This window comes from Suncus etruscus, chromosome 11, assembly GCF_024139225.1.
Source record: "Suncus etruscus isolate mSunEtr1 chromosome 11, mSunEtr1.pri.cur, whole genome shotgun sequence".
Classification (NCBI taxonomy): domain Eukaryota; kingdom Metazoa; phylum Chordata; class Mammalia; order Eulipotyphla; family Soricidae; genus Suncus; species Suncus etruscus.
This window is the reverse complement of record NC_064858.1, coordinates 48,764,311-48,791,871: the sequence shown is the minus strand read 5'-3', so window position 1 is coordinate 48,791,871 and position 27,561 is coordinate 48,764,311. Positions and strand designations below refer to the sequence as shown.

The 27,561-nt window shown below is 46.1% G+C and overlaps 1 protein-coding gene across 1 annotated transcript in view; it reads right to left on the bottom strand.

Annotated features, from left to right (window-relative positions):
- Positions 1 to 26,474, bottom strand: part of PLXNC1 (plexin C1) — a 190,696-nt gene extending 164,222 nt beyond the window's left edge. Inside the window, exons 1-2 of the mRNA XM_049782862.1 lie at positions 25,398 to 26,474; positions 6,911 to 7,051 (exon numbers count right to left, since the gene is read on the bottom strand). Coding sequence (XP_049638819.1) covers positions 6,911 to 7,051; positions 25,398 to 26,474 — 1,218 coding nt within the window. The remainder of the gene's footprint in view (positions 1 to 6,910; positions 7,052 to 25,397) is intronic.
- Positions 26,475 to 27,561: the final 1,087 nt, after the last annotated feature.

Sequence of the window (27,561 nt, the reverse complement as noted above, 5' to 3'; positions counted from 1 at the left end):
AAATACATGTCTCTCTCTCTTTCTCTCTCTCTCTCTCTCTCTCTCTCTCTCTCTCTCTCTCTCTCTCTCTTTCTCTCACTCACACACACACACAAAACTAATAGCATTAATATACTTCAATTCTACAGTTAATAAGGATTCATAGAAAGATGGAGGCAAATCACTTTTATGTTCAATATAGATAGATTTCAATATGGGTAGAAAGAGAGGCACAGACTGGACCATAAGTCCTAGATTCATGGGTCCCACCAAAGTGACCTCTGGGAAATTCAATGGCCATGAACAAAATGTGGGAACGGTGAACAACATCTTCTGAACAGCCTAGAGGGGTCCATTTCCAAGTCATGATGTTTCCAAGTGTTTTTATATGTCATACACTGGCCATCCCCTATATACCTGCAACCCTATTTACAGCTCCAAGTCATACCCTGAGTTCCCTGTGATAAGCTTTTCATGATTTGATCATTCTGAGGCACTACTGGTCTTGCAAAATGTTTTCTGATTTATTTTAATCTTTCATTTTCACTAGGAAAAAAAAGATAAGCAGCAAAGGTAAGGCAGACTCCTCGGGCATTATGAGATATAGTCTACCTTTGATTGCAGGAAAAACGTGGTGGAAAAACGTGGTGGAACCGGAGGGAGTCTCACTCCTGAAAGCCACGTTGGGAGTAGCCCTTTGGTTGCTACTCTTGGCTCAAAGGGCCTGAGCAGTACTTCTCTAATGATGGTGGGCAAAGGGCATCAGAGTCCTCAGAAGCACAGGGAGTGCAGAGAGAAACCACAGTAGCTCACTATTCCCCAGTCATTCCAGAAACCTACTGAAACACATGCTTCCCACCTTTGCTCTTCAAGAGCCAATTGCAAAAATGCTGGGGTTCCCAGAAGCTATCTGCTGCCCCCAGAGCAGACGCCACGGCCTCTTTGCTTGGCTCGGTGGCCAAGGCCAATCCCAGCACAGAAATTAGTGAAAACCACAGTAGCCTCAGCAGCCCCTGAGTGAAACCACCATCTCTGCATCTAGGCATTATCCATAAACTCCAATATGAAACAGAAAACACAAAATTTCTCATCTCTGTAGATTCTCATGGTCTATGAGCAGGAGAGATGGCTTCCATTCAAGTTCCCTAAATCTTGGCGCTTCATTTAGGATTTGGTCCCTTTATGGTAACAGAGATGAGAGTATGAGGTTGTGAATACTAACAGGTTGAGGTGTGGACCACTAGTGGCTCACACTTGAGATTACAGTGACGGGCCAGGATCAACAGGTAAGCAAATGAAGTACTTCAGACAATGATTCTAACACTAGGCACAAAGGAGGAGGCCAGCACTCTTAGCTGTTATATTCCACAACCACAGCCTTCTTATCTCTTCTGCTACTAAGAAAGGTTTACGGGCATGAATTTTCTATTTCATTTCATTTATATGTCATGCATATCCCATTATTACCTATTTATCATTTTTTTTCATTATTACCTATTTATCACCTGGAACCACTGAAAAAAGATTCCAGTGTTCCCTTGAAATAAAGACAATTTTCTCTAGGAGATGGCTCTGGCAGCTGACCAGAATCACAGACACACAAGACACCACAGCACAATGTGGAGAAAGTTTCAGTATTTACAAAAGTGTGCACTGGCGTGGCTGGGCTCTGTGATGTGTGCTTGTCTTGATTCTGAGAGCTGAGTGTTGTGTGGCTGTAATTTCTCAGCTAATCCCAGTGGAAATGCTGACAAATGGAAAAATTATAGCATACAATCATTTTCAGAAAGGAAGTATAATGAGGAAATAACCGAATAACCGGGCAAAGGGTAGGAATGGCTGGACATAACATGTTTCACGGCCATCAGAATAGCATTCAACGAAATCAGGGGCAAAGCAAAGGCTCTCCAAGGCCCTTTCAGCTCCAAAGTGCATCAATGTTTCTAAAAATCTCATAAAGGAACCAGGAACTGTATTAGCACTAGTATCAAGTCCTGAGTTTCTCCACTCAGTAGTCAAATCGTACCTTTGGAGGGAGGGCCAGGCTCCTTGGAAGAAGGGCCTATCTGTGAAAGCACTTTAAGAGTGATTCAATATCTTGGCTTATGCTCAAAATAAACATTTCCACATAACAGAACATTATACAGCTATTTTAAAACACTGTTTACAAAAGGTTTGTATTAACATTTTCATATAAGCATTTTCCTTCATTAACCAAAGGGAGGGAAAGGATGCAAAATTGGATAGTTTAACCTCTACATTTAAAAAAAATCTAAAATATTGAGTGATTGTCTCTTTGTGACAGTATGAAAGCTATTTATCTTCTAGTTTCCCTTCATGTCCTACAACTGCATAACTTTCTTCATGAGCACATATTACTTTTATATTAAGTAAAACAGTAAAATAGCAGATAATTTTTTTTTGTTTTTGGGCCACACCCAACGGCACGCAGAAGTTACTCCTGGCTCTGTGCTCAGAAATTGCTACTGGCAGGCTCAGGGGACCATATGGGATGCCAGGGATTGAATCCAGGTTGTCCCGAATCATCTGCATGCAAGGCAAATGCCCTACTGCTGTGCTATTGTTCTGCTCCAGTCTCACCAGATAATATTTAAACTATAGGGGCCGGCTAGGTGGCACTAGAGGTAAGGTGTCTGCCTTGCAAGCACTAGCCAAGGAAGGACCACGGTTCTATCCCCCAGCATAACATATGCCCCCCCTCAAGCCAGGGGCAATTTCTGAGCACTTAGCCAGGAGTATCAAATGAGTGTGGCCCGAAAAACCAAAAAAATATACTTAAACTATAAATAAGAGGTACTCAGAAATTTAAGAAGTCAGTTATCATGTGTGTGTGAAGATATGTGTTAGTGGTGATGGTGATAGTAATGGTGATGATGAAGGTAGGGGTGAAGATGGTGGTGGAGGTGGTGGTAATAATGGTGGTGGTACTGGTAGTGGTGGTGGAGGAAATGGTAATGATGGTGATGGTGGTAGTGGTTTAATCATGGTGGTTGTGTTGATGGTGGTAGTAAAAAAAAAAACCAGACTATCATGTCTATCTCTTGTACAAGCCAGCATATGCTCTATAACCTGGTCAAATGCCATCAGCTATGTTCAGGGGAACTGAGGACTCAGGCCATGGGTGATCTAAATCCACTTTCTTCTCTTCCTCCAGCCGGTGGGGTGGAATTTAGTGTTGTTTTCTTGATGCAGTTCAGTACCTCTATGCTTAAGCTTAAGAAGTCATGTTAGTGTCTATCAATGTTCACCTCTTCCAACAATTCTAGAAATAAGTCTGGCAAAGTAGAAGCATGAAGTATTTGAGTATGGGGAGATAGGAATTATCTGTACCTTCCTGGGCCCTTGGACTCTGGATAACTTCAGGAGCTGCCTCCTGAATTCTGCATTCAGCAGACCTGAGGACCTTTCAGAAATGATTGGGCTACGCTAGAAAGCCTGGCAAGGATCTCCCTGGTAGTCAAAAATAACCTCGAAGGAAGGATCCTTTTTTAGGAAAGCAGGAGTTTGGGTTTGATTTCAAAAAGATCATCTTGTTTGGGAGGTACTTCTCAAATTGAAGGGTTTGTCACTTTCTGGGTCTGGAATCCTCCCCTGTGCCTTGAAGAACTCTCTAAGCCCCCAGGAGGTTCCCCAACCAAGGGACCCATCAACAAGCTTGTCAAGGCTACTCATGTCTCAGATATATGGAGGAGAATGACGGGCCTCTCTGACATGTTCACATTTTAGCTACACTGTCATGTAAAATTTGGTAAACTTCTCATTTCTCGTGTGCCCACATTTTCTCAAAGGGCCAATGGGACAAGAACTGATAGGGTTAGGAAGTGAGTTGAGTGAATCCACTCATGTGGGATGCATATGGGATGCATAACTGGCACCAGGGAAGTAATACATAAACATCTGCAGTCACAGTACAAGACCAATAGTCAGGCTTCCCTGCTCTTCCGTCAAAAAAATAAATAAATAAAACAGGTTGCAGGTGATGTTTTTGAATGGGGATTCCAAACAGAGGCTCAGAATAAGCAACACTTCCATCAGCCCCTCTCCCTATTCCTCAGCCTGAGGCTGCAGTGTGGTGCCACACCTCTGGTGTCACCCCTCCATTCACCAGCGACCAGCTGCACACAAGCTATTAGGGTGAACAAACAGGACAGCCAAAACCAGGCCACCCCCCAGGGAATTATTTATAGCCAAGTGTTCCTTCACCTCCAATTTACCATGTAACAGTTTGGTTGGCTCAGCTTTGGGAAACAGTGTTCTTGTCAAAATATTCCTCAAATATATCCCAATCTGAAGAGATAATTGGTAAGGAGGCCCAGAAAGGAATGATGGAAACTTCTTCTGCCAGGTTAATGGGTCCGATCGGCCTGACTGGGATGGTGTAGCTACGGAGATGTCTATTCATGGCAGGCAACTTGTAGGCAATGACTGATGGGTATTTACCTTTCCCCAGGAAGCACAACAGGAAGAGATGATCAATGTATACTTTAAAAGAATGTGTATACAAACAAACTCCCTCCCATATGTTACTGGGTTTCCTCCAAAGAAAACAGATTAAATCAGATGCGTAACAGGCACTAAGCACTGGAGCAGGCTGTGGGAATCCCAGGCCCCCTTCACAAGAAGCTTAAATTTGAGCTGGGAAGGCAAAAACAAACACAATTGAAAAGGCTGGGTATCAAAGCAAGACATTTGTAATGAGCCAAAGTATGATACAGATAATGAGTTTTGTAGCAGATGAGGGGAAAATAGGATCGATCCAGGCTTAGGAATACTCTAAGAGGAGGAGGGGCTTGAGCAGAACCAAAGCAGGAATAGAAGATGCAGCCAAGCCGAGAAAATAAGAAAACATTCCAGGGGACTGGGGATAGAACAGCAGTTACGGCACATGCCCAGCATGTGCCTCAAACAAGGTTTGCCTCCAAGCACTAGATGGAGCATTATATGGTCTCCTGAACACTGCTGAGAGTGGCACTACAGGGCAGGATCTGAGCACTGCCCTTAGGCCCTTGCACTGAATTGCCATCCTGGTTGGTGTAAAATAGCCAGAACTTCAGGAAAGAGACTGAAAGTGGGTGAAGGTGTAGAAGCCTGGCTGGACTATTCAAGCTTGGAGAAGAGCTCAATGGGATGGCATGAACAGGGATAAATGCACAAAAGGCAGAATGAGGGGCCCCCATCATTTTTCTAGGTGATTGGCATGATCTCATTTCATTTGGAAAAAATAGGATTCTCTACTATAAGATCACACAATTATGAATGGGAGATCCATTGGTGATAATCAATTTGTGACCTTCTCATTCCAATCTGAGCTGAAGCATCAGCGGACTCCCAGCCTGAGGGGACAAAAAGAACACAGTTCCCAATCAGGCCTGCTGCCCTAGATGCAGAGAGTGTCCAATAAGCATCCAAAATGTTTGGAGTTGAAAGTGATAAGGAAATCACAACCTAAGAGCAAATCCAGCATTATCTCTTCCATAGATTATTTTTCAATGGTAACTTTAAGTACATAGTGGCATCCACAGAAAAAGCAGTCTTTGCCCAGCTTAAGCCCTGTGCCATAGTCAACATTTATCATTAACAAAATTCACAGGGGCCAGAGAGATAGCATGGAGGTACGGTGTTTGCCTTTCATGCAGAAGGTCATTGGTTCAAATCCCAGCATCCTATATGGTCCCCCGAGCCTGCCAGGAGTGATTTCTGAGCATAGAGCCAGGAGTAACCCATCTCCTGAATTGAAGGTGTCAAGTTAGCAGTTGGAAATCCATTTCACTAGAATCTCAAACAGATCTCAAATGTCAGAGATCTTCCAAGTTATTAGGGAAGATTACATGCCTATTTGAGAATCATTCCCTCATCTATCCAACTTCAATATAAGAGACAGCATGGTACTGTCAGGCCTCTTCCCAGCTGTAAGATCTTAATAAACTGAAGTGTGGAGATGATTTGATGATATCAAAGTATGAATGTGGAAATTGACCAGTGTTGTTGTTATTATTATTAGTATTATTATTTTGACCAGCATTATATAAATGAGGCTCTGTTACCCAAATAGATTCCATTGTTTGAGCTCTTCTAAGGGCAAGAACTCAACTATACTCAACTATGAGGCTCAAGTCTCATTTATTCCTCCAGAGAGTCTCCCAATGAAAGCTTTGTGTGGCTCTCTCTCCTAAAAGAAGAATCTGTCACACAAGTGAAATCAATTTTTAGCCTATCTATTAGCTCTGAAGTAGCCAATCTAGCCAATCTATTAGCTTAGAAGTACCTAAAAGATTCCCTTTATTCTGCTTCTCATGGGCACGCCCCCTAGGGAATGAAAATCCAGACTTGACTAGGGGGTAAGATACAATGGGGGGGAAAATTAGTTCCAGGAGATAAAAGGCAATGGAAGTCTCAAAGGATTTTAGATCTCTAACTTTTCAGGGGCAGGCCTGGGTACAAAGGGCAGAAAACAAAGCCCTTCTGTGGTGGCAAGTGGGCTGTAGGGAAGGGACACCTGTTCCTTCTCTTTTCAAGAACTATAATCTCTCAGCTCTTTGAAGTTGTGAGAACTCAGGTGTTTCTAACATTTCCATTTGAAAGGAGAACCCCAAGGGGAAGTGACCCAAGAAAGGGGAGTCAGGGGTGAGGTGTGAGGGGCTCCCTCCTTTCTCCAACAGCTCAGGAGTAAAGAAGGAAAATAACTGGGAAGCAAGGTGGCTGGTGCTTCATTTCATATTGAGACATTATTACACATAGATGTCTAGAAATTTCTTTCAGGCGATTTCTGGAGGTCTCAGAGGAGCCTTCAAGCAGCTGGTATGGCACCATGTATAACCCAGAAGCAATACAAAATAAAATAAATAAAAGGCACAAGATGAATAACTCGCTGTTCAACCCGGCATTGAGGAAGGCACAGAAAAGAACCAACCTTAAGTAACTGGCCATCTCCAGTTCCCAAGAACAAAACGGTCCTGTTCATTACCACAGTGCCATAAACAGACGTCAGGTCAGAATGGATCAGGGTGGATGAGGCGATTGGTTTCACTCTTTCAGGCTGATCCCCTTCTTTCTGAATATGAACACAAACATACACATGTTAATGAGAGAGAAACAAAGATCATTTTCAATGACAACAGTTCTCCTGACAAGAAAATGTCATTTAGGCCTACCTGGAGAGAAGAGTCAAGAAGCCTCAAATATATTTTCTTAAACATGAGCCCAGAAGCAACCTGTCACCCTCTTTCTTGGTAATCCTCTATGCATGCCCACCTCACGAAAACTTTGGTTTGCTTTGTATATACCTTGGTTTGCTTTGTATATATAATATAATTAATTACTTTGTATATATTAAAGGCCTGCTCTCCCCGATCTATGGACCAAAACTCCACAACTATGATGGAGAGAGTCCAGGGCTGAATTGGGAGGGAGACAGTCTTACACTTGGTGGTTTGCAGGATACTTTTGTAATTTATCTGAGATAGAGTTTGGCTTTGTGAGGTTAAACAAACAAAAGCCATTCCTCAAGATGTGAGATAGATCTTCCTTTTGAGTATAATGGCAGGCAGGATGAGGGGACTATGAATTTACAGAAAAGGGAGCCACAAAAGGCTCCAATTCAAGATTATTTATTCAGAAGTTCAAGGGGGAAAAGCCAAATCGTGGATAGAAGACTCAAGAACCACCAGACAGACTCTGTTGAGGAAACCTAGCACCAGCGCTGGGCCTCGGAAGCCCGACTCACATCCCAAAGGCACATCAATGATCTGAGACTCTGGGCACATCTAATCACATGCTTGTTTCCCATTATTAAATAAAGCCTCACTTTCCGCCCAAAGCAGAGGGAATGTTGACCAAAGAAATGTCTTTCTTTCCCGTTATAAAGGCATGAAGTGTTTCCTGCTGCTTCCTGCCTTCCACGCTAGGAAGCCAAGTTTGCTACACAAATCTCTGAAAGATAGGGAGCTAGGAAGAGCTGTTTACGAGCTGAAGCTACTGAACACAGTGTGATAGTGCATGTGATCTGCCAGGGCTCAGTTCCCAACCGTACTAAGGATTCAAAGGCATGTTTAGGTTTGAGCCAATGGGACAGCAGTAAACTCCAAAAGCAACAGTGCCAACTCTGACAACCACCCTTGATTTGGGGAAGAAGAGAGGTGGATGGGGGGGGAGGCTAAGACTAACTTATTAACTTCCTTACATTATTGCCAACTGTGTTTATGCCTTTCAATTTCTGTCTGATTAAATATTCATTATTTTTAAACCCACCAAGTTTCATTAACATCTAAACTAAATGGATTCATGAGCTAAATTGATTTCCGAAGCCTTTAAAGCACCGTTTCTATTTCTTTGTCGAAGTTGGGCCGGCAGGAAAAGATAAGCCAGCCAGGATTGCGCCTGTGTCGTGATCACTTTTCAAGGCAAAAATGTCATAACCTAAGAGAAAGTGACTTCTTTGCATGAAACATTTCATTGTGAGCTCCACTGAAGGAGAGTTTTGGAAAACCCATTACAGATTTTTTCCCCCTGTGAAAAGATACTTTCAAGCAGCCAGGGAAGATGAGAAACTGTCTTATGAACACTGAAGTCAAAAAAAAAAATCTCTGTAGGTTTTAAGAAACAGAACAATAGATTACTGTTTGCACAAGGGTACCTCATGACTATGAGCAGATAAAGAAAAACCAACTGACCTTTAGACTCACACACACACACACACACACACACACACACACACACACACACACACACACACACACATACACTACATATTCCTTTAAAATAAAACCAGCATTGCTCAACTTTAAGATCATCTCGTTATGCTTATTATGCATATTACCTTAATTAAATAGCTAAGGCTAACTCACAGAATTTGGTGTCATTTCTCTCTCTGGCCATCTGGAATGCTCTGCTACCTCTATCTTTGGTTGAAGGCCTCTAGGCTCCCTCCTCCCTCAGCACAGTGAACCAGCCTATGGATTGTCAGTTATTCATAAGCAAAAACCAAATAGAAGCAGCAGGTGCCTAAAAAGTAGCTGTTTTTGGTTCATCAATGATCATGACCATCACAGGCAGCCACAGCTAGGGGTGGGGTGAGATACTCTGTGAAAGAGTAGATCCAAATGCTGAAAGGAAACAAATTACTGCCTCATCCTTTCTAAAATGCTTCCTTCATTTCTGACTCTTCTTCAAGAATATTTTTATTTTCCAAATGAATGTCCTGGACCAATAGCATTGGTAAATAACCCAGCTATCAAATCAGTGTTCCCAAATCTAGGAGCAGGTGCCACAGAACAAATGACCTGGGATGAGGAGTCAGAGGTACAATTTGAATTTACTCTCTCTCTCCCTCCCTCCCTCATTCACTGTATAAGCTCAGTAACTTAGTAACTGAGTTGGATGCTGGTTTTCTCAATTGTGAATAAGGCTAATGATGCTTGATGGATAACATGATTATGAAGAAGACAGTATAATAGTAACTGGAAATAGTAACCCGTTGAGAAATGCTACTAGTGCTGTGATGAGCAATCTGTACCTGCTTCAAGAGCTCCATGGAGTATATTATCATCTTCCACAAAGAAGGACAACATAGGCTAGTATGCCAGGAGTTCTGGGTTTGAATCTACACAACATCACTTTCTAGCTAAATACTGCATACACTATTTAACCTCTTTGCGACGCAACTTCCTTCCTTATATAAGAAAGCAATAACAGTGTTTGTGCCATAGAGTCCTTACTAGTTGTGACATGCACAGTAAAGCTCAGTAAAGCTTGACCAGTGTCTGGCCCATAGTAACACACAATTCTCCCCTTACCTGATTTTAAAACACAAATGATTGCTTACACACCCATTGTAAGATGGTAACATGGATAGTTATTCCTACTGCCTTTGTCTCAGACCCCTTGTGGAAGGGGATGATTGGCTCTATCCACGTGTTAATCCATTCTCTATTGCCAGATACTTTCTTTATTACCCTTATTTATTGGATACTAGGGTGAGACCATGGCACCGTTCTGTCCATGTAGTCCAGGAAGCCTAGTAGAAAGATTAAGTTTTCACCTTGAGAAGAGTACACCTTTTATATAAACTCTTGCCTCACTACTTCCTCCTTTTGTTTAGATGGAACACCAGCATGGTGGCAGCCACTTCAGCCCAAACAATTCAAGACAGAGGATGAAAATCCACAGCCCAAGGGGATGTCAAGTAACCCAGGTTCTTGAGGAAGCCACTGAACACTGACTTCCGACCTTTGGGCTTTTATTAAGTTAATAACACAGGTCACTTGTTGTGGATTTATTTCCTGCTACTTAGAACCAAAATGAAGTTGGTGTGTAAGAAAAAAAAGAGTTGTGGGGCCCGAAGAGATAGTACAGCGGCTTTTGCCTTGCAAGCAGCCGATCCAGGACCAAAGGTGGTTGGTTCTAATCCCGGTGTCCCATATGGTCCCCCGTGCCTGCTAGGAGCTATTTCTGAGCAGACAGCCAGGAGTAACCCCTGAGCACCGCTGGGTGTGGCCCAAAAACAAAAAACAAAAAAAAAAAAGAAAAAAAGAGTTGTGTTTTATCACACCTGGTGCTGGTCTCTCAACTGTTCCTCAGCAACAAGGGAACAGGAGCTGAGTAAATGTGTATTCCTCTCACCCTAGCAGAGCCTGGTCACCGTCAAAATTTTATAGCCAATTATAGCCATGAGCCTGGAAGAAAATAGGAAGGAGTGGGTTTGGCCCAGACATAAGCTACAGGCTGCTCTGGCTGAATGGAAATGGGAGTCTTTTGTGCTGGAAACACACATAAATGGACAGGTCCCAGTGAATGGGGGAAAAAGCCCTTTGAATGGCTTTCTTACGCTCATTTCAGCAAATAAAAACAAAAGATAGGCAAGCTCCAAGGAAACCTCCTCACAAAATTGAAGTTAATACCCAGGGAGCACAGCAAAATGGAGGGAAGAGTGTGGAGAGCCCTGTCCAGAGATGATCTGTACCCTTTTGGGGGTCCAATTTTCTGTCTTGCCCTTCTCTTCCCCTAAGGCATAATTGCTAATGTTGCTCTCAGCCTATTCTGTCTAGTTTATTATGTGTAATTTATTTCTGAATCCCAGCCTCGGCTTGTTCATCTGTATGTAACGAGGTTAATGCCTTGTAATGATACTTTTGCCAGTTCTGCCTTTCATGACGAAATCCAATCTTGATTTAGCTCTAAACCTTGTCTCCCCTTTGGGCCTTCTTGGTTCCCCTTAGAGTTGTCACTCAGAATCTCCTGTCTACCCTGCCGAACAGTAACATCACACCAATGGAGCCTCACAAAGAGGGGTGCCTCTCATCGTGAGGAAAAGGATTCCTTTTCTCAAGACATGTTTGATCTGAAGCTGAAGAGAGCTCAGGCCTGACATAGCCTCAATGATGAGCTTACTAAGATGAGGGAGTGTGGGAGGGGAGGGAGTTTGGTGGGAGAATATGATGTGGAAGATTATATGTGGATATTATGTGGTATGCTGGGAGAGATGTGTGGGGTGGGATGGTCTGTGTAATGAGGGTGCATGGGTGGGATGTTGGGATCGGTGTATATGTGTTTGTATAGTGTGTTGTGTGGGGTATGAATGGGACATGTGGGGAGAGGATGGCATCTGTGGTATGTATATGTGTTTAATGTATGTGTGGTGTGCAGTGTGTGTGTGGGTATGTGTGTGTGTGTGTGTGTGTGTGTGTATACAAAGAATATTGGGCCTGTCACAATGGAAATAGTTGGGCCTCCTTCCTAACCCCTTTTCCCAACAATAAACATCCCCAATGTGCTAGGGATTGAATTGTATTCAGACACATTTGTAAGATATGTGCCATACCCCTCTTCCTGGCCCACATTGTATATTTTTAAATTTGTACTTGTGGTCTGTCTCTCAGTAGATGCTAGGCACTAGATGCAGCATTTACCTCAGCATCTACATATAGTTGATTGTGAATAATGTTCATTGAAGAAATGAATGACATGAATACACAGATCAATGTTTCAGCTTTTTTGGTATCATTAGTCAACCCTGACACATTTCTAAGCAGAGCTAATCATTTCAGAATTCTTCAATAGAGTCCCCAATTTTTCTGTTGTAAATACAGAGTCCTTAGTTCTACCTTGGGGAACAATACCAATCTATTCTATATTCCCTCCTACCCTTTCTTGGTGTCTCTAAATTTCACAGCCATAGTCATTAACAGTTTCTAGAAGACAGTTTCTGGGTCTTTTGCCATCAGTTCAGTCTACGAATCCTGTGTACTGAAACTGTGACACTCAGAAGGGAACAACGTACTTCAGGTGTTTTCTAACTAAATCATAGGAAAAAATGCCCGTTCTTCATCATGATTACAAAAGACTAACTTACCAACATAACCTTGGCACTGGGTTAATTCTTTAAGATAAAAATAGTGTGTAGGAGCATGGGAAAGTATAAAAAAAGAGACTTCCAGTTAAAAAAAATGTATGTGGAGAGAGCGAAGTGATACCATAGCGGTAGGGCATTTGCATTGCATCTAGCTGACCTGGGATGGACCTAGTTTTGATCCCTGGCATCCCATATGGTCCCCCGAGCCTGCCAGAAGCAATTTCTGAATGCAGAGCCAGGAGTAACCCAGAGGGTCGCTGGGTGTGCCCCCAAAACAAACAAACAAAAATGTACATGGGATTACTTTCAAGCTTTCATACTTGAAAGTTGTACAACTTTTTGCAGTCTTTGAACCTAAGGTTTTTCTAGCCCTCTCTCTTTCTTTTTTTCTCTCTTTCTTTACTGACTAAACACTTAGCCAAATACTCTATCTACATAATACAAATGTGTGAAAAAACCTAACAACATATTATCAAAATAAACAAATCAAATGTAACACTTTTCATTTCATATCACTGCTGACAACTAAAATGCACAATTAGAAAGGGGCTTCCCAACACCATTTTTTATGGAGAGACTTCTGGAGAGAGAAACAACTTTTAGCAAATACTGAAATACAGCATTTCCCTTAATTATGAATGCTTGCCTCAGCAGTATGAAATGAACTGGTGACTTTATTACCACACGGAATCAGATAGGTTCATGTCATTTTATAGTCATTGCAGATATTTTCACCTATCGCTCTTACTCATCTTCACTTTGAAATGATGGTAGTTACGGCTGCTAGATCTTGCTATTTAATGTGTTAAGGAATAGGACTATATCTCAAATTGAAAAAAAAAATGTTTTTACATCTGTATCTCACTCTAAACGATTCATTTTACAATTCTTTATTTTATATGTTTAAAAGAACCACTCCAAGAAGGAATTCATAACCACCACCTGAGATCCTTGGCATAATGGCTCTGTGAGGTGAAAAAGCTCTGGGTAGGGGGCACAGAGCTAGTATTTTTGAAGTGGTATTTGTGATAACCACTATTACCAACAGCTGCTTTCAGGTTCCCCATCAGTATCTGGAAAGCAATTTTTCAAAACTGATCACCAATGGGGACTAGAACCTTCAGGAAGATTCCAGGAAGATCTAACCTGGGCTCTTTCAAGACCAGGAGGAGGAGCACATGTGAGGCACCAGGTGAATGAAGAGGTTCTGGCCAAGCCCTTCTCCCTTGCCTCTGGGGCTTTTATTGTTCTCAGATACATAGCTCCAGCATGAAGTCACCTTGGAAGCTCATCTCATGGGATGTAGGTGCTATCTGTTCTACTCCATGGAGAAAAGCTACTTTCTTTTTTTTTTTTTTAGGATTTTTGGGCCACACCCAGCATTGCTCAGGTATTACTCCTGGCTGTCTGCTCAGAAATAGCTCCTGGCAGGCACGAGGGACCATATGGGACACCGGGATTTGAACCAACCACCTTTGGTCCTGAATCGGCTGCTTGCAAGGCAAACGCCGCTGTGCTATCTCTCCGGGCCCGAAAAGCTACTTTCTAGTTCAAGACAAACTTTCCTGCAGCCTCATTGAGTGTGACCTCCTTTGAGTGTCCAGGAAACAACTACAAGACACGCCCAGCCACTCCCTGCAAGTAAGCCACATGCAGACCAAACCATGATGTGTGGAGCCCAAGGCAGGAGCTAACTCAGGAAGTGCTTCATAAAGATTCATAAAGGGAACCCCAATTTCTAACTTTACACCAACTGCCTGCCCAGTGGTCCAGTTAGGTGTCCCCAAAACAAAAGCCAATAAACATTAAAGTCATATTCTCTTTGGCCACAAATACTTCTCAATTATCTATCCCCTTTCCCACTTTGGGGGACCCATCTGGCATTTCCAGGGTCTACTCCAGGTGTAATGCTGACTGAAGGCAGTGGTGATCACTCATAATGGTGACTGAGGAAGCATTCAGTACTGGGGTTTGAACTTGTATCTCTCAGATATAAAGCAGGATCTATATACTTCAAGCTATCTCCTGAATCCTTTATTTCTATACCTTAAAAGGCTTTATTCCTCTTTCTGACCCTTTATAGCACCACCTCAGACCAGGTCTTCAACATCCCTCACTTAGATAACTGAACCAATAGAATCTGCTTCTCTCCATAACCAAATGCTGTTCTCTCTTCCCTGGGCTACTTCACCAGCTTTCTGCAGAAACTCCTGCTTATTTGGGATGTATCTCTCAGCTGTTCACCTCAGAGCATCCATTCTCTGAGGATTTTGCATTCGATCATTTCACTTCCCAAACCCCCTCTTCCAAACTTTGCAAAGAAAATAGATTTTCCGCCACCTGCAAAATCATTGGATCCTTCTGCAACTTCCTCCTCCTCTATATCTCCCTATATCTCCCTCTATATCTCCTCTATATCTCCCTCTCTATCTCCCTAAATATATCTCCCAACATCCTCTATATCTCCCTATCCTCTGCCTCTAACCTTATATTCTTCAAAATGACCCAGTCATTAGAACAATGGAGCCCTTAGTGATGTCTTCCCTGCTCTCCTTGGGGCCCACGGCTCCTCTTCTTTCTGTCTTCTTTACTTAGAAGATAACTGACCAGTTATCCCTATTAAAGGGGCTCTATTACACCATCTCCTTAAATCCTTCATAAACCCAACTTGAGTCTGTCTTTTTTCCTCATCTGAAAAGTGGAAGAAATAATATCATCCACCTCACGAGGTGCTGGTGAAAACAAAATGAGATAATAATTTTGTAAAGCACTACTGGGGGTCTCAAACTCGTGGCCCGCGGGCCACAAATGGCCCTCTGTACAACATTTTGTGGCCCTGCCCTAGAGGAATCTTTTTTTGTTTTGTTTTGTTTTAGTTGTTTGGGTCACACCCCCCAATGTTCAAGGCTTACTACTGACTTTGCACTTAAGGATCACCCCAACTTTGCCTCCTGCAGCCCCCAGGTAAATTGAGTTTGAGACCCCTGATAGGACAATAGTGGGTACACAATAGGTACTATCTACATCTCTTGTTCTAATATAAAAATGTCTTATTTATTTGGACCATGGTTGTTATCTATTTGCCACTGACAAATATTTTTACACAGTGTTTGACACATAATAGGATTTAGAGATACCATTTTGTCATCCAAAATCAATGGAATGGAACAAGAGTTATATGTCACCTAAGTGGTGCCAGTGAAACAAAGTCATTAAAATTTTTAAAAAGAAAAGTTGTGGGGCCAGAGAGATAGCATGGAGGTAAGGTGTTTGCCTTGCATGCAAAAGGACGGTGGTTCAAATCCAGGCATCCCATATGGTCCCCCAAGCCTGCCAGGAGCAATTTCTGAGCATAGAGCCAGGAGTAACCACTGAGCACTGTTGGGTGTGAGCCAAAAAACAAAACAAAACAAAAATATAAGAAAGAGAAGAAACGTTCCTGTCTTGGTATGAAAGCAACTGAAGTTAGACAGGAAAAATGCCAGAAAGGCTGGAGAACAAGCTTCAAAGAGGGAGCGGGGGTTTGGTGCTAAAACCAAGAGTCAGGTAGCGTAGCATTTCAGTATATGTAGTACATTCATGACATACATACATTCAAACAAAACCACGTAACTTGAACTAGCTAGTCCTGCCCCCCAGTTAGAGGAGGAAATAAGGGAGGCACCAGGACCAAACAGGTGCAAGACTACTAAGTAGTAGTCTAGATACAGAGGGGACCACATATTCTAGCAACCCTGGGGGTGAGGGAAGAGGATATGGGAGGTAGGACAAAAACGGAGATGTAGGGAGGACAATTTGGTGATGGGAATCCCCCCTGATTTTATGTAAATATGTACCTAAAATATTATTGTCAACAATATGTAAGCCACTATGATCAAAATAAAAATTATATTAAAAAAAAAAAAGAAAGAACAGGTCAAGTCCACACTCACTGTGCAGAAATGGTGGTGAAAGGACAGAGCTGTCTTTTCTAGGAGGCTATTGAAAGGGAGTTGAATGCCTACTGAAAGGAGGTAATTGGAGAGTAAGGAGGACCCCACAGCACAGACTCCACTGGCTGTTTCTGTGAACCAGGAACCTGGATCTTCACCATTGAAAAAGGTTCTTGGGCCAGAGTGGTGGCAATAGAGGTAAGGCCTCTGCCTTGCAAGCACTAGCCTAGGACAGACTGCAATTCGATCCCCCGGCGTCCCATATGGTCCCCCAAGCCAGGAGCAATTTCTGAGCACATAGCCAGAAGTAACCCCTGAGTGTCACCGGGTGTAGCCCAAAAATCATAAAAGAAAAATAAAAAGGGTTCTTAAGGTTCTGATTTGGCCCAATCAGAGGCATAAGAACATAGAAGTGTCTTTTTTTTTTTTTTTTTTTTTTTTTTGGTTTTTCAGGCCACACCCGTTTGATGCTCAGGGGTTACTCCTGGCTACTTAAGCGCTCAGAAATTGCCCCTGGCTTGGGGGACCATATGGGACGCCGGGGGATTGAACCGTGGTCCTTCCTTGGCTAGTGCTTGTAAGGCAGTCACCTTACCTCTAGCGCCACCTCGCCGGCCCCAGAAGTGTCTTCTTCTCACTGCATCTCACCCTCTAAAATACAGACCTCAAGCCAGTGTGTTAACCCTCCAGAGTTCTTTTAAGCTTTTCTTCCCTTGGGTTGAGGTGGGTTGGGGAAACTGTGGATGGGGGGAGCAGATGCAAAGTTGCAAAAAGCTTTGACAGCTGGGACCCACAATTGCCCTAATCAGTCTCCAATCTCCTCATCATTCATTCCATATTCTTTCTTTCTTTTTTATTTTATTTTTTGGTTCTTGCACTACAACCGGAAGTGCTCAGGCGTTACTCCTGGCTCTGTGCTCAGAAATCGGTCCTGGCAGGCTCAGGGGACCATATGGGATGCTGTGAATCAAACCCAGGTTCGTCCTGGGTTGGCTGTGTGCAAGGCAAACGCCTTACCACTGTGCTATCACTCTAGTCCATCATTCATATTCTGAGTGGTCTCATTGGAACAGTTGGGATACAATTGCAACATCACTTCAGAAGTCTCCCCAATCTTCCCAAGTGGAGTTTGAAGTTGCTTTTTGTGGTTTCCACAGTGGGGTTTTACTAGATCTTTTATGCTGCTCTGCTGCATGGTCCAATTTTGCTTCCCTCCCCTTGCCCTAGCAGTAGAGATCACTAACTACCACCCATGGGTCAAGGCTGACAGCTGGCCAGTTTTGTTTTGAATGTTCTGGGAAGATGGTTATGTTAAATGATTGGGGGAATAACCAAAATAATATTATTTCATGCCAATGAGATGACATTTGAAGCTCAGTGTCCCTGAAGTTTTATGCAAACATCCCCCCACCTGTTCATGTATGTATTACTTATTAACATCGGCTTTTTCACTGAAACAAGATTTGATCAAATGCAACAGAAGCTGTGTGTGGCCTTATAAGCTTACAATACGAATGACTTGCTCCATAGCAGGAGAGTCTGCTTGTCTCTCTATAACAGTATTGATCTGGAGCTGGCTGGGAACTCCTGGTGCCAAGACCAGTTCCTAATTTCTCCAAAGAGAATATGATGTCTAATGATTGTATATACTACCAAACTAGTAGGACATCAACTACAGAAATGAAAACAAAGCCACAAATTTGTGCCTATTGTTTTGTGTGTGAGATAGTATTAAAATCCATAAAGGTAGAAAAATTGAAGTAAAAAAAAAAACTAGGAACATGTGTCTTAAAAAAATAATTTAAGGGCCAGAGAGCACATCCTGCAACCCTAGGATATGGTTCTCTGAGAATGGGCCAGAGATAATTTCTGAACACATTCTGAGCCATAGACAATATGGTGCCCATAGCTCTTTCCTGTTATCTTGGCCTCTTGAGGCTTCCATTTTTGACACCTCTCCCCTTTCTTCTGATTGGACCAGGCATCTTGTCCAATTGTGGGCATTGCCTGCCCCCCAGACCAGATTCCTACCCTGATCAAATTCCTATCCTAAGGTAAGGCTTTTCTTTAGTGTGAAAAGATGAGTTGGACCCTCTGCAGTTGTCTTTCTTTGCAACTGAAACTAAATCCTACAGAAAGTCAGTGGGTGGACCATGCAGAAGGTTAAATGCTATTGAGAGGCAGAATGAGGATCAACATAGGCTGCAGCACATTCAGGCAGAGGGCATGAGGACACCAGTTTGAGGAAGCAGAGGTGGCCATCTGGTTGCAGTTTTAAAGGAAGCAGCAGTGCTAAGTCATGCTGCTCTTGAAATCTTAGAATTATCCTCCATCACTTGCTGCCTCTGAGCTCCCTCAAGTCTAGAACCTCCTCCGAACTTCAAAACAGGGAGTGTCTTTCTAGCACAATGGTAAACATACACAGATCTCTTATATAGGTCAAGTCCAGTTTCTCATTGCATATTCACTTATTATTCCAGACTACAATGGTATGAAGCAAATCAAATCCTTATTTAGAGATGAAAAGATGGAGGCACAAAAGGTTATTAAATAATTTGCCTGAGGTCACACAGCTGGGCAGTGGTAGTTTTGGTCCCAGCTGACATGTTTCAAAGGTCTGCATATGTAACCACTACATTTTATTGCTCTTCATCTAGATTCCTATGCAATTCCAACATGTTTCTGACCACTAAGCACCTCATTCCCTTATCTGGCTTATGTTGATCTTGGTTACAGGCAACCAATTGTGTGGAATTAAGATAAAAATTTGTACCAGAATTAATGTTGTAAAATGCAGCGGACCAGAGAGATAGTCCAGCAGAGAGGGCACTTGCCTTGTACAGCCAACTTAAGTTACATCTTTAGCACTCCATTAGGTCACTTGAGCAGCACTGGGAATGATCCCTGAGCACAGAATCAGGAGTAATCACTAAACACTGCCAGAGATTCCATCCCCACCCCTCAAAAAAAAATCCACAATCCTGAATCCCCTCCTCAAAGAAAGTAGTTAGGGGCCAGAGCAATAGTACAGCAGTAGAACAATTGCCTTGCTTGCAGCCAACCCAAGACAGACCCATATTCAATTCCTGGCATCCCATATGGTCTCCCCAGCCTGCCAGGAGCAATTTCTGAGTACAGAGCCAGGAGTAACTCCTGAACACCACCGGTGTGGTTCAAAAACAAGAAACAAACAAACAAAAATTAGTCCTTCAGAAAAAAATTTCCTGTGAATTGATTCTCTATATTAGAAGAAACTAGAAATCTTCCCCACATCCTGAAATTAAATGCAAATAAACTGTTGAATACAAGACTGATAGAACTAATTAAACCATGACCCATGGGTTCTTGAAACCCAACTGCAAGTTCAAAACTGATAGGGCTTTTGAAGTGTTTTTAGGTATTTCCTAAAATAATGAGAAGAGAGGATTGGAATGGGTATTGGAATGATCTGGTTATTTACCTTATAAGGCTCTAACTAAAATATAATAAAGAAAAATGTGATAAGTTATTATTCAAAGTCCCAGCTGAAATATGAGGAAAACTGTATTTTCTCATAGAAGAGGTTCAAAACCTAGTGTGTATCAGATCACCTGGAGGGTTTGCTAAAATACAGACTGTCAGTCCTTCCACCAAACACATCCATATTTCTGATTTAGTAAGTAAGTCTGGGGGTGGGGGGCAAGAGTGAAGCAGTACTAACAAATTTCTAGGGGTTGCTGAGTGACAGTTCCAGAAACCATGTCTTCCATCAAGACATGGCCTCCAGTTGCTAAAAGACAAGTTTACTTTCAAATGATATCTCTAGGGACCAGAGTGATAGCACAGTGGGTAGGGCATTCGCCAAGCTTGCCTTTTTGCCTTACACACAACTAACCCTGGTTCAATCCCCAGTATGGTCCTCCAAGTCTACAAGTGTCATTTCTGAATGCAGAGCTAGGAATGGTCTGTGTGCTACCAGGTGTGGTTCAAGAAACAAAAAAGGAAAAAATGATACCCCTAAAGTTCCACCATGCTGCAGTTCCATCGCCAAAATTACCTTACAGAATGGTGAATTTATAAGCTACTCTGTCAGCTTCCATTGGTCATCCCAGTGATTAAGGTTATCTGGGAAGAGTTGAAAGAGTTGAGGTTGCCAGATAGTCTAGGCCTGGGGAGAACAGAAGCACTGATATATCATAATAAAAAGACAATAGTTATGCGAGTCTGAGAAGAACAGACCCAGGGAAGAGATGCTTCTGAGTAGAAATAAGTGTTTCCAAATGGGTTCTTCAGAAACCTTTCATTTTGTCAAACCCTATGCTGGTGCTCAGGGTGGGCCAGAGAACAGATATTACACAGATTCTGTTCTTCTGTAGCTTACATATTCATTGGAGCAGCTAGTAATCAGGTAAGAGTGCCCGTAACCGAGCTTAACAGACCAACGTCTCTGAATATAGTTTGAGTTAGGCTACATCCAAGAAAAAATGAAAACAGTTCTTCAATTCCTGCCTGTCTGTCTCTTCTCTGAGGCTTTTCTTTATAGAGCTAAGCACAGAGAATATCAACAAGATCTAGAAACTGACACCAGGGGAGGCAGGGCATTTGCCTTGCATGTAGAAGGACAGTGGTTCGAATCCCGGCATCCCATATGGTCCCCTGAGCCTGCCAGGAGCTAGTTCTGAGTGTAGAGCCAGGAGTAACCCCTGAGTGCTGTTAGGTATGACCCAAAAACAAACAAACAAAAAAAAAAAAAAAAAAAAAAAAAAAAAAAACCACCTTCTCAGAGCCACCTTTCTATGATCAAATATGAGACCCAGAAAGGAGCTGAGTTCAGGTTCAGGGAGTCTCTGTTATGTAGAGTATCTTTCTCTGGGGGCAGGAGAGACTTCCAAAGCAGATCTCAGAAAATCATTGTTAATTGTTGGCCAATGGGGTCCTTAGTTTTTATTGGTTCAATGTAAAGGCCTAAATCTATCATGCTGTTTGGAACCATTGGTTCAAGAGTTCTCTGGGCTACGCCATAAGTGCTGTGGCCCTCTGGAACCACATATGGCAATGCCTGGGGAACTCCAGAACTGTACCTGCTGATGCTTTGGGGACTATGTGGTGCAAAGAAGTGAACCACAGCAGGAGGCATGCTAGATATGTGCTCTATACTATCTCTTTGTGTGTCTTACATCTGCAAAGAGCTGATCTGAGTAGAATAGGGGGTCTCACTTGCTCCACTGGAGAACCCAGTGTTTATGGAACTGGACTGTCCTTGGCAGTGACTAAGATAAGGTGACATTAAGCCAGACCAGGATGTGGAACCTGTTCTCTAGCTGTAGTGCCTGAGCAAATTTCACATTTACCTCCACATTCTCATCTATATAACATCCCAATAATCACAGATAGTCCTTGCTCCAGCAAGTGGTTGTAAAACTCAAAACAAGACCCACTGGAAGCTTGGCACAAAGCCTGGCTCTCTGAACAAATTGCCTCTTCTTTTCCCAAGTATCTACTTTTACAACTCTGATGCATATATGGTTGTGAAATTCACCATCTAGTCTATATTTGCCAAATGACTGGGCAGGATCATAACGGATACCAAAGAGGAATAAACACCAGAGGAAAACAGAATTTTGAAGTCAGCAAGCTAAGGGCTCCAAAGGACATCACAATGGCCCAGGGTTCCTGTTTGCTGGAGAGCATGTGAGTGCTTTGTGGGTTTTGGTAGGATTGCTAAATGATGCCAGGCTTTAGAATGGTATGATTGTGGAAGAAAAAGTGAGCATGTCCCCCACATGCCATAAAATGAACCAGAAGAGTGAGTTCTATCAGGCCACAGCGATATAAGAAAACATACTATTCTCAGGATTTATAGAAGCAGTAGCTATGTTTAAAATATAGCAACCTAGAAGAGATAGTACAGTGGTTAGGGCACTTGCCTTGCATGAGACACAACTGGGTTCAATCCTGTAATCTTCATATGTCCCTCAAGCACTACCAGAAGTGACCCCCTGAGCCCAGAGCCAGGAGTAAACTTTAAGTACCACCAGGTGTGGCCTAAAAACCAAAAGCAATCAATTAAAACATAAGCAAATCCATGACCCAACTATGCAGTAAAGAAAACCTGGAGTGATTTCAAAATTGGGTGCAAACCTGTTTTTATGAGTGGCACTGGTTTGCCAAAGACATTACATTGCAAATTAAAATGTATATGATTTCAAACATTCTTTCTGCTTTATCCATTGAGTAATTCCCCAATACTCTAAGACAGTCATTTTGATATGGACTTGACACAAAGATTTGTTATGGACTATAAAATAAATAAAACCACTTTAAAACACACTTCACAGGGTAGCCTCTGGCTTTGACCTTAGGCTAGGGGATAGAGTTTGAGGGCTCTAGAACCTCTTTTGTTCTCTCCTGTGAAATTACTGAACTATCACTGCCCCTCACACACATACACACACACACACACACACACTCTAGAAGGCACACACTGCTCACTGCCTAGGCTGCTGGAGACTAATCCTTAGCAGGAGAAACTGCAGGGGAGAACCAGCTGACAAGAGATAAGGCGAGAAGGAAACCCCGCCAGGACACGGTCACTCCTGTCACTTTGCAACCCACGGTTGACTGAAGAGAGAAAATACAGGAGAGGCATGGAGGGAAGAGCAGGTGAGCACTGCCTCTAGATCACTGTTCAAATCCCTGTATCTGCTCAGAAGAAAGCTCGTGGGCATCCAATCAAGGTTTCCTCAGCCTCCTGAACAGTTTCTAGTCCATTGCCTGCTTTAGGCACCCTGGAATTCAAATGCAGAACCAGTGCAATCCAATGACACCATTCTGCTGGGTCCACCGTGATCGGTGACCCCCCTTAAATGGGGTTGCCACCTCCTTTCTGTGGCAAAATCACTGGCACCCAGCACAGAGTGCTGCTTGGTGAATGAAATCTCTTATCTGCCTACTTAACAGGGTAGAGAATTGTCAGCTTTTCCATCAAAACTACCACCTTTATTTTTTCCCTCTCCTTTTAAGCCTCTCTTGAAATTCAACCTATTAAGTCTTTTTCATGAATGCTGGCAGCAACAAGGAATTTACTTAAATGAAGGGGGAAACAACAAAATCTACCCAACTCCAAGCTCCCACCTGTGCAGCCATGACATGCTATTGTTGGAAGGAGTATATTTATTTAACTTGGATGACAAGCTGGGAGGGGGGGAGTAGCAGGCCATGTCTTTCCAAGCATACATCTCTGAGCATCCGGGAATTCTTGATAAATAACAGCCGCGAGAAATGCTGTGGAGGGACCTATTTTAATTATTGGTTTTCCCAATTCTAGGTTTTTGGCGGTTCGTGTTTATCTCTCGCCTGGCTTCCAAGGGGCAGCATGCTCCCAGAAGCCCCCATGAAGATGGATAAACCTTTCTCTATCTCTTTGCAAGCCTCTCAGCTGTCTCCCACCAGAGAAAGGAAGGGATCTGACAGAGCCCAAAAGCCAAGTGGGAGTGCACTGTGCTTGGAACATGCAGAGTCCTCCAGGACCCAAGGGTGGAGAGACTCAGTCAAGAGGAATGTTTTGGCCATCACATGCAGCTCCACTACAGCTGTCAGATGGCCAGGCTTGGATCCATCCTTGTTACTTGCTGTGGGGGGCCTCTAAGCTACTTTTTCAGGAACCAGGGCCATCAAGTGTGTCTAAAGTCATAAAGAGGGAGGATAAGGGGTGTGTGTGTGTGTGTGTGTGTGTGTGTGTGTGTGTGTGTGTGCTTTTAAGTCTTTCAACAGCTGTGTAGGCAGGGAGTTTTGCCAATCTTGACCACCTACTAAGGTTATAAAAATCTAATCCAGACAGATATGAAAAAGGAAAATCTCTGTGGCCAGTACAAGAGTCCGTTAAGGAGTGATCCACCTTATTTAGGGCTCTCAAACCTAATACTAGTAACTTAGCTATTGTGTGTGTGTGTGTGTGTGTGTGTGTGTGTGTGTGTGTGTGTGTGTGTAGCTAGTCAAGACCACCTCACTCCCTGCCTGAATAACAGGATTCATAGGGGTAAGACAGTTCTTTTAGGAAAATAGGGTACAATGGGTGTCCTTTGCCACACGCAGCCATGTAACTGGGTGCCTGTCCACAGCGAAGTCGAGGTCACACCACCAATGAACCCGCACACTGTCCAAGTGGGGACTTCTCCCCTTCCTTGCCGCTGTGCGCATTTGACTCCCAAACAATAGCAACACTTGTAGCCCTTTGATTTCTTTCCAGTTGTAAAGGAGGTGCTGGGCGGGCTCCTGTCTCCAAGGCCATATGTGGAGTGGATGTGCCAGCAGCCCGGGAAGGAACACGGCCTCCTAGGAGCGCACAAAGACCCCCCCAATCCCCATCCAACTGGCCCTCTTGAAAGGTCGCTTTTCTCTTCCAGCCAAAGCCGCCACGTCAATCTTGAGAGTCCAGCAAAGGCCGCCCACCCCGAGCCCTGGGCAAGCCCCTGTGGCTGCGCGATGGGGGCAGATGGAGATGGGGAGAAGAAGGGGGAGCCACACAAGGAGGGTGCCGCTGAGCCTGTGGAACCCCCAATACTTTCTCCCACTCGCCCCTCCGAAGTGGGAGAAGGCTTTTATCCACAAATACCATCCTACTGCGTCCCGGGTCCCCCTAGCCTCCACGACCAGCAGAGCACCCCGCCTCCTCACACCAGGTTCCACACTCAAACACACCCTCACCCTGCCAGCCTGGGATAGCGCTGCAGGCGGAGCGGGCCACCCAGTTCCAACCACAGAGGGTGGGGCGTGGCCCAATTTGGAGTAACGGCTTCCGTGCCCAGGACCGTATCTTTGGGGAGTGTTCTCACGGGTCAGACCTTCACGCAGGGCTGAGACCCCCCACCCCTCATCTGAAGAAGCAGTTAGGAAAGGAGGTTGGGGAGGGCACAAGAGGGGGAGAGCGGTCCTTGGGGAAACCTCAGCTTCAAACAGGTTTGACGGAGAAGGGCGGGGACTGGCTGCTGTCACTGGAGTTTGGAGGCGGCTCCTGCCCCTTCCAACCTCAACCTCTCTCCTTGCACTCCCGCTGGGGACCTGTAGACGTGCCAAGGGGGGTGTGACTCGGTCCCCCGTCCCCTCCCCGCTCCCCCCGCGGTCCCGGGGCCGGCGCTTACGCAGTTGGGCTCGGTGGTCTCGAAGTCCCAGCTGCAGCTCCTGGCGCGCGCCTGGATCTCGCTCATCCTGAAGAGGCAGAGCGCCGTGGTGGCGGGGGAGCGCCGCTCCTGGCCCTGGCCGGTGGCCGCGCTGAACACGCCCGCCCAGACGTCCAGGGCCTCCACCAGGCTGGAGGAGAGCAGCAGGCGGCGGCCGTCGGGGTGGCCGTGGCCGCAGTCGAGGGCCACCTGGCCCTGGAACAGCACTTCGGCGCTCTGCGCGATGCGCGCCATGCTGGGCCAGCCGGTGGCCGCGCCGCTCGTGTAGTTGTAGGGGTAGTAGGGGAAGTAGACGCTGGCGTTCCAGAGGAAGGCGTCCACGAAGTGCAGGCTGCCCCCGGCATCGCGCAGCTTGAGGCGGCCGAGCTCCGTGGTGGCCAGGCTGCGCCCCTCCGTGTCCTTGAGCGCGATGGCCGTGGCGCGGTCGGACGCCGCGGGGTTACAGCGGCTGGCCGTGTCGGGCTCGGGCAGCACGTAGGTGGCGGCCACGGCCAGGTACCAGCGGGTGGGCGAGCCGGCGCGGTACACCACGCCGGCCGTCGAGCCCTGCGGGTGGCACGACACCACCTCGGTGCCGTTGCGCAGCGAGCGGCGGCTCAGGTTGCGCAGGGGCCGCACCTCGCAGGCGCCGCGGTCGAAGGTCCAGCCGGTGAGCAGCAGCCCCTCGGCGCCGGCCGCCGCCCCCTCGCGGTAGGGCAGCAGCAGTTTGCTGAAGCTGCTCCCGGGCCGGGGCCGGGCCGGGGGCGCCAGCGGGACGGGCTCGGTGCAGTTGCCCGCGCGGTCGCGGTAGAGGCGCGAGAGCCGCTGCTGCAGGCGGTAGTCCAGCTGGTCCAGGCAGCTGCCGCTAGCCACGAACACGCCGTCCGCCCGGCTCACCGCGATGGCTCCGATCGCTTGCTCCGAGCGCCACACCGGCTCGTCCGCGCCCGCGCCCGCGCCCCGGCCGGGCACCGCCAGCGCCAGCAGGCAGGCGAGCAGGGGCAGCGGGGCGGCGGGGCGCGGGGGGCACGGTGGGGCCGGCCGGCGGGAGCGCTCCATGGGGCCGCGGGCCGGGGCAGTGGGCGCCCCGGGGCAGGTTGCACGGCGGTGGCGGCGAAGGGGGCTCAGGCGCGCGGCGACGGAGACGCGGGCGACGGCGGCGGCGGCTCCTGCTCCTGCGCGCTCGTGGCTTCCCGCGGCCGCCTCATCCCCGCGGCTCGCCCGGGGAAGGAGAACGGGGCGGGCGGCGGGCGGCGGGCTCGCTCCGGCAGCCTGTGCGGCGGTGGCCAGCCCTGCGCGCTCCGGGGCCGCTTCCTCCTCGCCCTCCTGCGCCCGAGAGTTCCTCTGTGCGGGCGGGCAGGGCTGGCGGGGAGGCGCGCGGGAGGGGCAGGGAGGGGACGGGCGGGCGCAGGGGAGGGCCGGGGAGGGCCGGAGAGGTCGGGTGCGCTGGTGCGGCTCACTTTCCCATTGTGAAAGTGGGATGCGCCTGGCCCCTTCCTCGCCCCCGGCCTCCGCCCGCCCAGCCTCCACGCCCATCTCCATCTCCCTCCCTCCCCGCTCGAGCCGGCGCGCAGGGGAGGAGGCGGCGAGGGCTCGTAATTTGGGTTACCGTGTAGGTGGCCGCTTTCATCTATTCATAACAAAGCTGAGCCGCCCGCCGCCGCCGTCGCCGCCGCCACCTCGCCCCTCGGCGAGCCCGGGGGTGCCCGCGCGCGCTGCGCGGAGACTGGACCGTCCGCCCCGCGGGGGCCGCTGCAGCGCCCGGGTTTTGTTGACGAGAGCCGCGCGCGCGCAAGAGGGGTACCAGCGGCGAGCCGGGGCGCCCCCGGGCTCGCGGCGGAGGCCCCGGGGCTCGGGCCCATGGGGGAGGCTGCGGGGGCGGTTGACAGGTGCGGGGCGGCGGGAGGGAAGCTTTGCGGGCAGCCAGCAGGCTGGCCCGGTTGTGTGTGTGTGTGTGTGTGTGTGTGTGTGTGTGTGTGTGTGTGTGTGTGTGTGTGTGTGTGTGTGTGTATTTGTAGAGACGAGGCCAAGCGGGAGAGGCTCAAGGGACCCGGGCACCCCGGTAACCTAGGCTGGGCTTCTCCGGGTCAGAGGAGTGAGATGGGGGTGTGGGCGGTGGTGAGGCAGGCGCCAACACTCTTGGTTC